Here is a 16,115-nt window from a genome sequence, read left to right as displayed (position 1 = left end):
GTTGTTGTTGTTGTAGCAATGCTCTCCCCACCCAATAGCCGCGACCGATCACAAATTGTCATCAATATCCTCTAACGGGAGTCCAAGGAAACTTGCCGTTTCAACAGGGGTGGACCATAAGGAAAGGGGTGTTAGAGGCGTTGGTTCCACATTACAATTAAAGAGATGGTTGGTGTCATGTGGGGACACATTGCAAGCAGGGCATACATTTTGTATGTCGGGGTTGATTCTGGATAGGTAAGAGTTTAACCTGTTACAGTATCCAGAACGAAGTTGAGCAAGAGTGACACGCGTTTCCCTGGGGAGTATGCTTTCCTCTTCTGCGAGTTCTGGATATTTTTCTTCAAGTACTGGATTCACCGGGCAATTCCCGACATAAAGTTCCGACGCCTGTCTATGGAGTTCACCAAGGACCTGCTTGTGTTTTTCCGCTTCATACGGCTGGGTTCTCAGGTGCCGTATTTCCTCAAAATGCTTACGGAGATTACTCCTTAGGCCCCTAGGCGGTGCTGGTTCGTCAATCAGATGTCTGTTGGGATGCCCAGTTTTCTGGGTATTCAACAGAAACTGTTTGGTCAGCATCTCATTTCTCTCCCTGATGGGGAGTATTCTCGCCTCATTATGCAGATGGTGTTCTGGGGACATAAGAAGACAGCCCGTGGCGATTCTGAGAGCAGTATTTTGGCAGGCCTGTAGTTTCTTCCAGTGGGTGGTTTTTAGGCTTGGCGACCATATGGGTGACGCGTAGCACGTAATCGGCTGGCTAATTGCTTTGTATGTGGTCAAGAGCGTTTCTTTATCTTTTCCCCAGGTACTGCCAGCAAGGGATTAAATCCTCAAATCGGCTGTGAATTCTTGGAACAATTGCGGTTGCGTGCGCACCAAAATGTAGATCCTGATCAAACGTCACACCCAAGATTTTGGGGTGTAGGACAGTCGGTAGCGTAGTGCCATCGACGTGGATGTTCAATATGGTCGACATTTGGGGCGTCCATGTTGTAAATAAGGTCGCGGAAGATTTAGTCGGTGACAATGCCAGGTTTCGCGAGGCGAAAAAACTGGAGAGATCAGGGAGATAGCCGTTTATTTTATTGCATAGCTCATCGATCTTTGGGCCTGGGCCTGTGGACATTATTGTGCAGTCATCGGCGTAGGAAACGATTGTGACTCCTTCCGGTGGTGAAGGTAGCTTAGATATGTAGAAATTAAACAAGAGCGGGGATAGGACACCACCCTGTGGCACCCCTTGTTTAATTCTCCTTTGTTTTGATGTTTCGTTTCTGAATTGCACCGATGCCTGCCGACCACCCAGATAATTTGCGGTCCACCTTTTAAGACATGGGGGAAGGGTAGACCCTTCCAGGTCTTGCAGTAACGAGCCATGGTTGACCGTATCAAAAGCTTTTGATAGGTCTAACGCTACGAGTACTGTTCTATGGTGGGGATATTGATTCAAACCGCAATTTATCTGGGTGCTAATGACATTTAGCGCGGAGGTAGTGCTATGGAGTTTTCTGAAGCCATGCTGATGAGGGGCTAGCTGCAAATGTGCTTGGAAATAAGGGAGCAAAATGGCTTCAAGCGTCTTTGCCACTAGCGATAGGAAAGATATCGGACGATATGACTCACCTACGTTAGCTGGTTTCCCAGGCTTTAGTAGCGGGACCACCTTGGCCATTTTCCATTTCTCGGGTATGACAAAGGTGGAAAGAGACAGGTTGAAGACATGCGCTAAATATTTGAAACCCTTTTTCCCTAGGTTTTTAAGCAACGGCATGGCTATGCCGTCTGGGCCCACTGCTTTGGATGGTTTAGCGCGACCAATGGCGTCCTCAACCTCTCTAGCGGTGATGGTAATTGGTGACGCGCTGAGTTTGTGTTTATGTGCGTGTCTATTGGCTCTCCGTCTATCTTTGTCGACCGTAGGATGCATTATACATTGTCGGCAGAAAGCGCTCGCGCATTTTTTCGCATCCGACAGCACCTTATCGCCAAAGGCGATGGAAACTTTGTCTTTGTGCTTAGTCGGATTCGATAGGGACTTTACGGTGGACCAAAGTTTACCTACACCGGTAGAGAGGTTACAACCTCTTAGGTGCTCTTCCCATTTCGCCCGCTTGTGTTCGTCCACAAGCAATCTGATGCGTTGGTTTATATCCCTTATTTGGGGGTCGCCTGGATCAAGCTGTCTTATAAGGTCGCGTTCCCTCGCTAAGCTCGCGGCCTCCGCCGGGAAGTGGGGCCGGATTTCGGGAATTCTCCCGGCGGGAATGAAATATGCCGAGGCGGATTCAATGATCTTACGGAAGGCACGCTCCCCTTGACGGGCATCAGTCGGGATAGGGAGGGCAGCAAAGCTGCTGTCTGTTGCAGATTTATATTCTTCCCACTTTCCTTTTTTGAAGTTTATGAAAGTGCGTTTTTCGGTGACGATGAAGTCGGCGGTACGCTCGAACGAAATAAGTATGGGCAGGTGGTCGGATGCCAATGTTACCATCGGCTGCCAGTTGACGCAGTTTACGAGTTCTGCTCTCACGATTGATATATCTGGCGAGCTATGACAGCTTCCTACCATACGTGTGGGGGCGTCTCCGTTTATTGTGCAGAACGTCGTTTCGTCTATTTGATCCGCCAACATCTCACCCCTACTGTCCGCCCGCAAGTTTGAATGCCATAGGTCGTGATGGGCATTGAAATCGCCTAAGATAATGCGATTGTTGCCAGTGAGTAAGGCCTCGATATTAGGGCGGTATCCACTGGGGCAACAGGTGACAGGAGGGATGTATATGTTGATGATTTCTAGATTTGCATCGCCTGACCGGATAGATAGGCCTTGACGTTCTAAGACATTGTCACTGCGGTCTATGCCAGGATCAAATATATGATATTGCACAGAGTGGTGTATAATAAACGCGAGGCCGCCTCCATTTCCGCTCTCGCGGTCTTTCCTGTGGACATTATAACCAGAGCAGGTCTGCAATGCAGATCTTGCTGTGAGTTTAGTCTCTTGAATCGCAGCAATGCGGATGTTGTGCCGCTTCATGAAATCGACTATCTCCGTAATCTTCCCAGTTAGTCCATTACAGTTGAACTGCAGAATTCTGAAGTGCATGAGGGGTGACGCCGCCACTCTAGGGGTAAGTGAGGGGTGACTACGCCTAGGTTGTGGAAGGCCAGGACGCAATTGCTGTTGTGGCCTTGGGACTGGGCGCCCGGATGATTTGGGTTTGCGACCTGGCAACATGGCGCGATGAAACCCGTCGAGGGGTTGCCGTCGCGGAGACCAGAACATCTAGGAAAGTGGCACCACCCAAGGCAGGAGATGCATTGAGCGGATGTCGCAAACCTGTATATTCTGTGCTGGCAGACGGTGCAAACGGAGGCAGGGACTAAGAGTATGTTTCCCTGACCTGCACGATTGCTGCCAGAAAAGAGGGGGGGAGAAGAAGACGGGGGCAGGGGCTGAAGCTCAGCATTGCTACCAGCTCTACTACGAAGGTAGTAGTTATGAGTGGTATCAGCTGTTTGGGTTGTTGGCGCCGTGGGGCGCGAGCAGCAGCGGGTACTTGTTGTGGCTTGCTGAGCAGCGAAGCTGCTGGAAGGTAGTGGGGATACGCTTAGGCGTATACTACGGGACGCCCTTGGGCGTGAGCAGCAAGGAGCCACAAAAGATTTATAAAAGTTACGTGGACGTCGGGTTTTGGGATCAAGCCCAGAACAATCTGTCCGATGCAACCATCCCTTGCACGAGACACACTGAACAGAGTATGACCGTCCTAAAAAGATTCTTTTCTGGCAAATGCAGCAAAACCATTTCTCAGGACCGGGGTCAGGAGACGGACCCGGATTGGGTTCGATACCTTCCCGGAGTAAGAGAATATGTAGCAGTCCTGCTGGGAGGATGACAATTTGTGGGAGGGACGAAACAAATTAAATGGGGTCACACTGAAATGACAGTCCTTGGTCGGGAAAAATCCCGAGTCGCTCCGGTACATAGAACCGACTGCCTTGGGAAGCATGATCATTTATGATAGTATAACAGTCAAACCTGATATCTACAGTAAACTATCATTTATGACACTTTTTGATAGGTAGAGTGTTTTTCGCTAATTACTTTCGGCTGTGTTTATTTAGCACATTCTCTAATTTGACGCAGCTATCAGCTGCGTGAACAATCGATACATTTTACAATCAGCTGTGAAATGACATTTGTATTTATACATTTTGCTAATTTCGACGGCATTTACTTTTCATTGATATTTATTAATGAAATTGTGAAAAATGAGCAACAAATTAAGTAGTAAACCTGGTGAAATAATTGCGTACAGCGAAGCAGCTATACGTGGCAACATTTCTGCAGTAGAATACTGTCGTACTTCAATGGCTGCGCTGTCTGGCTGTGCCGCTGGTAAGTCGCGAATGTTCAATTGTTTATCTCAATACAATAAAAAAATAAAATGCATACACTTTGCAGGTATTTTGGGACTCAATGGCTTGCTTGGCTTCCTTTTTTATTTCTTAGCAGTGTTTGTGTTATGGCTAATGATTTTAGCAAAATGTGGTACACAATGGCGTAAATTCTTCATTAATCGTCAAAGCCTATTGACCAACAATTTCTTGGGTGGTTTGTGTACGTATGTGCTCTTCTGGACATTCCTCTATGGCATGGTGCATGTATATTAAACTGCGTTTATTAATGTAACTTCTGTTTTTTTTTTTTTATTGAACTAACTTCACAGTAAAATAGAGTAAATTAAAAAAATTCATAAAACTAGAACGTTGTTATTTTGGTAGGCGGATGTATAGCACAATCGTTTTCCTATAGCTAGGTATGTAGTATATCATGTTGTAACAGCCGAAGCAACTGCAACATTACCAGAACAATCACACCAGGGTGTTTCCTTTTCATCGCATTCAAGCAAAATATTTAAGACTGTAATTGATGCGCCATCTATGGACATTTCGTGCACTTTTAAAATTTTGTATTTCACTGTGCTGAGACCGGTTTCACGGTCACGTTTTCTGGTTACCTCTTTTTGGTTGAAACATTTTTGTGTATCGCGTTTGCGATGATACCGATTGTGTATGTGTCTGTGAAGATTACAGATTGATAATTATTTCAATATAATATAACCAACGCATCAAACTCACTTAAAAGTATCATTGACACCTGTTTTAATACCTTCCGGTCGTGTCACCCTCATTCCGGCATCTCTAATGCGTACATAAAATTCATCATCCTCCAAACCCCAGCCCCAATACTTGTTCGACATGCCATTCACTTTTTCAAATTGTTCAACGCGCACCAGCAGTATCCCACCAACAAATGTTTCATAATGATACTTTGGATGCAGTTCAGGTGCAGCAATATGATGCGGACCTGCCGCACTGGGATAACTATATAATAGTGCATCATTCATTGGTAATAAATCTACATCGTGCATTGCAATATAATCATAAACAGCACTCGTAAAACGAAATCCTACATTGATGAGCGAGGCGCGATTGAAGCGATACCGATCGACTTGATTTAGTATAAAGATTTTATGCTCAACTCCTTGTCGTTTAAGGAATTTAGTCATATGTGGCACAAATTGTAGTAACTCTTCAAAGTGATCACGAAATGGTACCAGCACAGCCAGTTTATGTTCGGATTGTGGCACACTTGGCTGTAAATCGGAACGATCAGCGTCTGATTGGGAGCGACCACGGCTCAATGGACAAATGCAATCTAGTAACGAAAGTTGAATTTAAACTTGGTATCTGTATTTCATCTTGACAGTAATTACCTGAGCTTAGCGGCATAAGGCTCAGCACAACAACTCCTCCAAGGCAAAATGCTAATCCACATATAAACAACCAGTTGATGGTTGCCATCGCCGTCATTTTGCCTCTATCTTTATTTACGCCTTCTTCCGCTTATTAAACGTTTTAATTCGAATAAATAGCATTCTTAGCAATGTTTTAAAAAAATATTTTAAGTTTTCAATAAAATTAATCAAAAACGTATACCTAATTGGCTTTGGTTTAAAAATACACGAAGTATTTAGGTTAAAAATAATTTTTAGATAACAGCTGATTGGCAATGCTGCCAGAAGAGAAAATCGCTGGTGTACGATATTGGGGTATTCACTCAATCATTATTTAAGTGTCAATTAATAGTGACATAACCATAAATGATCAATCTTTATTTAAGTGTCAATTAATAGTGACATAGCCATAAAGCCATCACCAAATAAAACAACTGATCGAACCTAGATGGAGATGGTTATGGATATGAGTATAGGGCGAATTATTGGTAACTTATAACCATAAAGCCTTAACCATATAAAACAGCTGATCGAACATACCTTATGGAAATCAATGTAATCGATTAATGGTGCCACACCATAACGCTAACGCCATAACCATTCCATAGCCAACCAATAGGTATTTGATTTCTCGCCATATCCATAACCTAAAAATATTTGAGTTGGTGAATTTAATAACTTTTTGTATATTTTATTCGCTGTTTTGGATACGTTATGACTAAGAGATTTCTTTTTTGTGGAATATGTTTGTAACTTTTTGCGTTTTCTTAATTTTTATGAAATTTTGGCGATTTTTAGGTTAAGGCACCATTAATCGATGACACTGGAGATGGTTATGGATATGGGTATGGTTACAACTATGGCGTTAGGGTTAAGGAAGTTTAATTTGGCTTTTAACTCTAACGCCATAGTCGTAATGACGTTTAATTTGGCCTTTATGGGGGTTTAATGTTCTTACGATTATTGCTGTCAAAGAGTATCATTCGATAATAAAATAAAAGATGTTCAACTGCCTATCTAAAGACGTTCGACCTCTCCCCTAAGGTGGAGCTCCCTCGCTTTTCTGTAAAGCTTACAAGATCGCGGCCACCGTGGTGTGATGGCAGCGTGCTCCGCCTACCACACCGAATGCCCTGGGTTCACACCCCGGGCGAATCAACATCAAAATTTTAGAAATAAGGTTTTTCAATTACAAGACAATTTGTCTAAGCGGGGTCGCCCCTCGGCAGTGTTCGGCAAACACTCCGAGTGTATTCTTCCATGAAAAGCTCTCAGTGAAAACTCGTCTGCTTCGCAGATGCCGTTCGGAGTCGGCATAAAACAAATAGGTCCCGTCCCGCCAATTTGTAGGAAAAATTAAAAAGGAGCCCGACGTAAAATTGGAAGAGAAACTCGGCCTAAAATCTCTTGGGAGGTTATCGCGCCCAACATTTATTTATTTACAAGATCACCCGGTGCCGAGGTTACCCGCATGATATTGTTTATTTTGTATCGCTCAACCTCAAGAAATTTTCGTCAAAGATCTCTGACGGAAGTCCAAGGAATTTCAAAGTTTGAGAGGCAATTCCAAATGCACATGTGCTGAAAAAGAGGATATATGCTCGAACGTGTTATGGATTCACATCGTCGGTGGAAGCAGTTAGGAAGGCGGTCGGCATGATGTGGTGGTGCACAGTGGCTAGTCATTGTCGGCTGGGGCGGGTCCTTGCCAACCTTACTGTTCCTGCGCCATAAACAGAAAAATTCCTATCATGCCTATCAAAACTAACAGCTGTCAAATTCAAAAAACCTGACAGAAGCGCAGAGACCCACTCAAAACGCTTAAAATTCAAATAAAACGACATCCGGCCGAACCGGATGCCACGGACAGACCGTTAAATTCAAAACTTAAAATTCAAATTCAAAAAGAAATCTAACGCAACAAAAAAATACCGAACCGGACATGACCGGTTACTACTCCGAAATCAAATAACAAAAAAAAGCTGAAAAATTAAAATAAAAGAAGGGAAAGGAAAATAAACAAAAGAGCCGAATATATATAGGAGGCGCCGCGGGTGGTGTTGCGACGCCCGGTGCTATGTCGCACCCTCAAAAAAACCATGGCCACAGACGCACCTAAATTTCGGTGGCCCCTTACCTGGTTTACCTAAGTGCCTTCTAAAAGAATGTAGACGCCAGCATTCCCTTTCTAATTACAAGTTTATTCAGATATCATTATTACTAAAGTATGTATGCTATGAAAGAAATATTTAAAGCTATACCTATATTTATGTCACCTCCTTTTTTTTACAAGGGTTATAAGCGCTTGGTGCAAAAAAAATTGTAAATAAATGTGCTTATGAATAGTAGATAGATTACATACTAAGTAGAAATTTGGTTAAATGTCCTTTCTCTTTTCATTCACAAACCTATCTTAGGGATGTACAGTTTGGATACAACTTCCGATAATTGGGGCCCCCTTACAAAATTAATAGGGGGACTCATGAAAGCATATAAACTTATAAGGTGTAAAATTATATCCATTTACACACGCTGTTATATGAACGCACCTAGTAATACTCTTGATAAACTTGATTGTTTATCAGCTGTATTATTGCCAAACAAAATTTTTTTGATTGTTATACAAATTAAAAAATGCCAAGATTAAGTGAAAAATCAAAACTAAAACACCTTTACTTGCTGATGTTGGAGATTTCTGATGAAAATGCCTGCTGTAATGTCTGCAGGGTTGCATTCCTTTGAGTTTATCGCGTTTACGCAATGAAATGTGCGCGTAAATTTATACAAATTGTGTAAATGATTTTTCATACAAAATTTGACAGCTCGTTTACGCACTAGATAAATTTATACGTTTACACACTTTATAAGGCATTTATACGGTTACATGAGTCCCCCTAATATGTTGTTGTAGTAGACTTATTTTGAGTTTAACAAAACATTAATTCGGTATAACACATAGTATAATGACACTAATATGTACTATGTACTAAGAAAATTATTATAAATGCAACTAAGACTAAATTTGGGTAAATCATACTCCTCGAAGGATTTGTTTCACATGTTCAAGTAAAACGTGAACTTTTAAATTCATAGAAAAATAAACGAAATCATTTACATGTTCAAGTAAAACGTGAACTTTTAAATTCATAGAAAAATTAACGAAATCATTTACATGTTCAAGTAAAACGTGAACTTTTAAATTCATAGAAAAATTAACGAAATCATTTACCTGTTCTGGTAGAACGTGAACTTTTAAATTTATGGTAAAATTAACGAAATTGTTTTACATGTTCAGGTAAAACGTGAACTTTTAAATTCATAGTAAAACTAACGACGTCGTTTTACCTGTTCAGGCAAAAAGTGAACTTTTAAATTTATAGTGAAATTAATGAAATCGTTTTACTTGTTCAGGTGAAACGTAAACTGTTTTGCATGTACCAGTCAGTGCTGGTATTGTTTTGTGTTTAGTTCAACTCAGTAAAAAAAAATAAAATTAAAATAATAAAATGAAAGAACAAAGAAAATAATTCAGATTTGAAAGGTTTCATGTATGTATATAATAATATTACTTTAATATGTATAAATTTATTTTTGACATATATTCATGTAGAATGAAGCAATTTAAGTTCCACTGCAAATTTTATGATTTGTAAGTTAAACTCGACAATGCATTCACTTCTTGAGTTGAGGTTGATAATGAAAAAAAGCAATAAAGTAGATGCCATATTGATTAGATGGCAGTAAGCAATAAAATTTGCATGTACTGTAACTTACATTATCACTAAATTTAACAGTTTACTGATAAAGATTATAGAAAATAGAATATAATTTTTTTTTTTTTGTTGATAATGTAAGTTAATTTGCATTACTCGTTAATTGCATCCCTTAATATAAATTTAATGCGTTTTAACGGATAATGCAATTGAACTTGAATTACCAGTAAAACCTTATCCTTACAGAAACAATATCAAACAATATCAATACCTTTTGCTCATTTCAAAAACATATCCGCAACAATTGCATTAATTAAAAAGTAATAGTAAAATTTTACTGTAACGCAAAGCAACTTTTAATACCTGAAACTTTTTTTTGTTTCACGGGCAGTACAAATTGCCTACCTATGACCATTAGAATATGTTTTGTTTTTTTTCTTTTTTTATGCTTCTAAGTTAATTAAACCTCCTTACTTCACTTTACGTTACGTCTACTTTTTTTTTGCATGGTATAATAAGTTAACTTTACTGCAAGTGGATGCAGCTTGCTAAAGAACAAGGTTGAGGCTACACATACGTATATTTAGTTCTGTATTGGAACGAACTCACCGCTTTAACCGCTGATATCGTTGTCGCAATTGGCCTGGCCGCAGGCTTATATTCGCTGCCCTGTGGTTGTCATTGTAGCTGGTATATTGTAGCCCGTATGGTCGTAGCTGATAAAGATGCGGCTAGTATTGTTGTAGCCGTTATGGTCGTAGCTGATAAAGATGCGGCTAGTAATGTTGTAGCCGTTATGGTCGTAGCTGATAGGGTTGCGCTAGTATTGTTATGGCCGGTATGGACGTAGCTGATAAAGATGCGGCTAGTATTGTTGTAGCCGTTATGGTCGTAGCTGATAAAGATGCGACTAGTATTGTTGTAGCCGTTATGGTCGTAGCTGATAAAGATGCGGCTAGTATTGTTGTCGGTGGTACCGCCTGTTGTAGGTGTTAACATTAGTGGCCGCAGGCCTATGTTCGCGGCCCGCTGTGTACGTTGCAGCTGGTGGTGGCGGTACGTCTGGTGGTTGTTGCGCTCGTGGTTGGCACTAATGGAAGGGTTGGGGGAGGTACTACTGATGGTGATGCCCGTGATAATAGTAGGCGCCGTTGGTGGTGGTGGGCGCTTTGGGCCGAGGTAACCGAGTGAACCGGGTGGCGATAAAGCTTCGCGCTACCCTGTACGAGCCGGATGACTTGGCTCTTTGACGTTGATTGTATTACGCGGCAGCGTACTGCTGGCCCTGGAGGCGGAGGTGGTGTCGGACGCTTTTCCTCAGGTGGTAGTGTTCTTCGTAAACGTAGAGGAAGAGATTTATCTCACTAAGTGTGACTGCGAACGCCGACCTACTTCAACTGGATCTTGTGTCCACACAACACAACCGGTGCATAGTTTATTACCACCCAAAATAGACGCGTAGAAACGAGATTTGTCGGAAAGAACGGTTTCGGTGCTTTGCGCTATCGACTCTTTCCTAGTTTCTGGACAATTACCTGCGTATGTGCACAGCCGGCGAGGATGTTTTGTAATCACCAAATTTTTCCACCCTTCCACTTTTTTATCTTGCCGGAAACTCCTGGCAATTTTCGCTAGTGATCGCCCGTCTGTCTTTTTCCCTGTTTTTCGATACTTTTTATCGCAACTTTCGCCACATCACTAGGTGTGTTCGCGCGAACACGCTCCCAAGTGGATCGTAGCCGTAGACCGTAGCAGCAGACCGTAACAAACGTCACACCCAAGAGTTCAGGGTCATCGTGAACAATTTGGCCATGCTTTTGATGCAATATGTCAAATAACGCAAGTTGGAAAATTTGGAGAGATAACTGCATTGTAAACTTTACCGATAACTGTTTTGTTGTAGCACGTTTCATTAATGGAAGGGCTCCGGCCCGTTATCAATATTGGAAAGCTGACGACATAGTCTTTTTTGGTGACTTCTTCTGGTGCATCAGAAAGTTGGAATAAGTGAAGTTAGCAGAAGCTGGAGTAAGGACCGCTTTATTAAATCTTGTCATTCAGCTAGTGAGAGGTGTAGTTCTTGAGCTAAAGTAGAAGAGATGACTCATCTATGTAGGGGTGCCACGACAAACCATGTCAAAAACTTTAGACGGGTTATGCGCCACGAGTACTGTCTAGTGGAGTTGTATTTTGTTGAGTCCGGTAGTAGTGCTGCTGATTGGGAACAGCAGAAGGTTTACTATACTTCCGGCAAAAAGAGAAATAACGGTGGATACGATCTCTCTGGCTAACTGGTTGCACGAGCTTACCGGCAGGAAGCCCGTGCACATTTTTCAGTATCGCTTCAAGCAATGAGGTGGCATTTATTGAGATGCTTTTCCGTTTGGTTCACTTGCATTGGTCTACAAGCCGGATGATGTTTAAATTCATCTCCCTTATTTAAAGGTCTTGCGGCTTTTGTTGTCGCATAAGATAGCATTATCTCGTAAAGGGTGCATGCTTTCAGTTTGAAAATGCTGTATTACTTCCGAAATTCCACCAGTAGGTATGGAGCGCGCACCGAATCGATGATCCTGCGAAACTAATGTTCCTAAAGTCGTACACCAGTGGAAATGGAAAGAGCAGCAAATTGTAGTTCCGTATATTCTTTAAAGCCGTCCCGTTTTTTAAAGTAAATGAAGGTTCGGTGCTTTTCGATTATGAAATCGGTTCGGTTGTGCTAGAGTGAGACGTATTGGTCTTTGCAAGAGCGACGTATTCGCAGACAATGAGAAACGGCGTTTCATCCTCCAACTCACAAAGCGGAAGATTTGTGAATCAGATAGGTTTTACATACTTCGGCGATATTGTAGACTACAATGTCCCGTATAATACCCAGTGAGAGTTCGTAGGCCCTCTTCGGTTAGAATTATGTGTATGGCTGATACTCTCGTTGATGGGATACAAATTTGGCCTGCCTTTGGTCTGGGCTTGCAATTCAGTGTCATATGAGCTGCTTTGTTCCCAGTTACTTATGTTGTCCCTATTGTTAGCCTTTGTGAGTCCACAGATGGCTTCTGGACCATAGGATGCTGATATAGCACCCAAAAGTAATATAATTTACTCCGCCAATTCCTGTCCCTAGCTAAGCCCGGAGATCTGGGTTTCAGTAATAGTGAAGTGTGAAAATCGAAAACAAACGTTTCAGACTTCATTTTAAAGTTCCCAAATAAACAACAGAAACAAATTTGCAAGGTTTCGACAAGTAATTTGGTTTCAATTGAAGGCCCAACGATTTTCCAACCCCTTGTCACATCATCAACTTTAATATGAGTTGAGAATCATTCTTAAAAGGCATTTAACCTACATTGAAATCAAGTCAAATTTCTTAATTTTAAAGCTGCCGAAAATTCTTTTAAAAAGGATTTACAAACCTAACGCTCACGCTCATAGTACGTGCAAGTATTATGTTTTAAACGAACATGCCTCTAGACCCTGAGATTATAGTCCAAATCCTGGCGACCGGGCTTACCACATTAAAATCCGGAGCCTGCAGGCAACAAGCGGAGGGTTGACAGGCCTAGCCACATTGCAGAGATTGGCACTGCTGTTTCGTCCGGAAAAATATATCATTACGACACACTCTTTCCAATGTGTATATGATTGACAAGACTCCTCCAGGTTGATGTTGTGATTGATCCAAGTAAGATATGAGAATTTTCTCTGGAAATACGAAGAGCATGCGTATGAGATGCTTCACATGAAGGCTCGAAGGAATAACGTGCAAAAGTTTTAATAGAAAATTCGCCAGTTAAAATATATAATTTTAGCCCAAACAAGTAAAGAAGGCTAAGTTCGGGTGTAACCGAACATTACATACTCAGCTGAGATCTTTTGAGACAAAATAAGGGAAAATCACTATGTAGGAAAATGAACCTAGGGTAAGCCTGGAATGTGTTTGTATGAAATGGGTATCAAATGGAAGGTATTAAAGAGTATTTTAGAAGGGAGTGGACCATAGTTCTATAGGTGGACTACTTTTCGAGATATCGCCATAAAGGTGGGCCAGGGGTGACTCTAGAATGTGTGTGTACGATATGGGTATCAAATTAAAAGTATTAATGAGGGTTTTAAAAGGGAGTTGTACATGCGAAGGCGTTTTCGAGATATCGACCAAAATGTGGACCAGGGTGACCCAGAACATCATCTGTCGGGTACCGCTAATTTATTTATATACGTAATACCACGAACAATATTCCTGCCATGATTCCAAGGGCTTTTGATTTCCCCTGCAGAACTTTTTCATTTTCTTCTACTTAATATGGTAGGTGTCACACCCATTTTACAAAGTTTTTTCCAAAGTTATATTTTGCTTCAAGAAACCAATCCAATCACCATTTTTCATCCCTTTTTTCGTATTTGGTATAGAAATATGGCAGTTTTACCATTTTTCGAAATTTTCGATATCGAAAAACTGGGCGTGGTTAAGATAGTTCGTTCGCATAGCCAAAAAAACAAAAACATTTAAATTTAAAATTCTTAATTCTGAAATATGAAAAACTTTCGTCTTGATCGAAGGAAGCTAGAGCCAAAATTTGGCGATGATTGAAGTATGGCAAACACGTTCATAGGGAGCACACACACATGATTTGATTTTTATAGAAGATTTAGATAGACTGACGCTAAACTATTTTTTTAACGGCGGCAGATTACTAAACGTCCAAAAGGCATAACAGCAAAACTCAACAATGCAGTCAAACTTTAGGTGTTAAAATAACTTAAGTTTGTACGGCAGCCATAGTTTTTCCCCATTCCACATTTTACTGGAGATGTTAGGACTTAACGTCACATAGCTCCTTACCAATTTTCATTATCCTACCATTACGACATCCAGATATATGCAGTGTAATATATTCCATTTGTATGGGAGGTGCCACGCCCCCTTTTTCCCAATTCCATATTTTCTTGGTGGTGTTAGGGATTGACCTCCTATAACTCCTTACTGAATTTCAATGTTCTGGCATGTATACCTTCAAAGTTATGCAGTACCAAAGATTCCATTTGTATGGGAGGTGCCACGCCCCCTTATTCCCAATTCCGCATTTTCTTGGTGGTGTTAGGGATTGACCTCATATAACTCCTTACTGAATTTCAATGTTCTGGCATGTATACCTTCAAAGTTATGCAGTACCAAAGATTCCATTTGTATGGGAGGTGCCACGCCCCCTTTTTCCCAATTCCGCATTTTCTTGGTGGTGTTAGGGATTGACCTCATACAACTCCTTACTGAATTTCAATGTTCTGGCATGTATACCTTCAAAGTTATGCAGTACCAAAGATTCCATTTGAATGGGAGGTTCCACGCCCCCTTTTTCCCAATTCCGCATTTTCTTGGTGGTGTTAGGGATTGACCTCATACAACTCCTTACTGAATTTCAATGTTCTGGCATGTATACCTTCAAAGTTATGCAGTACCAAAGATTCCATTTGTATGGGAGGTGCCACGCCCCCTTTTTCCCAATTCCGCATTTTCTTGGTGGTGTTAGGGATTGACCTCATACAACTCCTTACTGAATTTCAATGTTCTGGCATGTATACCTTCAAAGTTATGCAGTACCAAAGATTCCATTTGTATGGGAGGTGCCACGCCCCCTTATTCCCAATTCCGCATTTTCTTGGTGGTGTTAGGGATTGACCTCATATAACTCCTTACTGAATTTCAATGTTCTGGCATGTATACCTTCAAAGTTATGCAGTACCAAAGATTCCATTTGTATGGGAGGTGCCACGCCCCCTTTTTCCCAATTCCGCATTTTCTTGGTGGTGTTAGGGATTGACCTCATACAACTCCTTACTGAATTTCAATGTTCTGGCATGTATACCTTCAAAGTTATGCAGTACCAAAGATTCCATTTGAATGGGAGGTTCCACGCCCCCTTTTTCCCAATTCCGCATTTTCTTGGTGGTGTTAGGGATTGACCTCATATAACTCCTCATTGAATTTCAATGTTCTGGCATGTATACCTTCAAAGGTATGCAGTACCAAAGATTCCATTTGTATGGGAGGTGCCACGCCCCTTTTATATATCGAAATTATTTTTAGCCTAAAACCTTCCCGTTGATCGACGGAACCTATAACCAAAATTTGGTGATGGTTGAAGTGTGGGAAATATGTTTCCATAGGTAATACACGCACAGAATTTAATTTTTATATATATAGATTGATAAAAAAAAAAACTAAATTTGATATGCTGGTAAGGGCAAATCCAAAGCTCAACCGCGTGTTTACATATAACTTCTACAAATAGTTTAAGGTGAATACCATTTTAACACCATCAGTTTGTTTACAAGCTAACTTACTAAATAACTCAGAATGATTAAAGGAATCAATTAACCTTGACCCGTTGTGCTGTCAAATTCGAATCATGAATCCCCAGATATATTCTTCAAGTACCTATTAATTTTACGTGGATGAGATATTTCAAAAAGAGTCGAGTCAACGCACAATGATCTGCAGTTTGACAATCAGCAGTTTATAATGTTGAATTAAAATATATGTATGTTTGAAAGGTTGATGAAACGGTTATGGTCATAAGACAAGTTGCACCAGTTG

General features: G+C 41.1%; 2 protein-coding genes across 2 annotated transcripts; one reads left to right on the top strand and one right to left on the bottom strand.

Moving 5' to 3' along the window:
* Positions 1 to 4,209: 4,209 nt before the first annotated feature.
* Positions 4,210 to 4,955, top strand: EMC6 (ER membrane protein complex subunit 6). Its single transcript, XM_067772422.1, has 2 exons — positions 4,210 to 4,408; positions 4,475 to 4,955. The coding sequence occupies exons 1-2, from the start codon at positions 4,282 to 4,284 to the stop codon at positions 4,681 to 4,683; spliced, it is 336 nt and encodes a 111-aa protein (XP_067628523.1). The 5' UTR covers positions 4,210 to 4,281; the 3' UTR covers positions 4,684 to 4,955.
* beta4GalT7 (beta-1,4-galactosyltransferase 7) lies at positions 4,690 to 6,066 on the bottom strand. The gene is made up of 3 exons (XM_067772409.1): positions 5,790 to 6,066; positions 5,152 to 5,731; positions 4,690 to 5,091 (listed from the first exon to the last, which is right to left on the bottom strand). Exons 1-3 carry the CDS (start codon positions 5,884 to 5,886, stop codon positions 4,842 to 4,844), a joined length of 927 nt encoding a protein of 308 aa, XP_067628510.1. The 5' UTR covers positions 5,887 to 6,066; the 3' UTR covers positions 4,690 to 4,841.
* Between the last annotated feature and the right edge of the window lie 10,049 nt (positions 6,067 to 16,115).

This window comes from Eurosta solidaginis, chromosome 1, assembly GCF_040869045.1.
Source record: "Eurosta solidaginis isolate ZX-2024a chromosome 1, ASM4086904v1, whole genome shotgun sequence".
Classification (NCBI taxonomy): Eukaryota; Metazoa; Arthropoda; class Insecta; order Diptera; family Tephritidae; genus Eurosta; species Eurosta solidaginis.
This window is presented reverse-complemented; position numbering and strand designations above follow the sequence as displayed.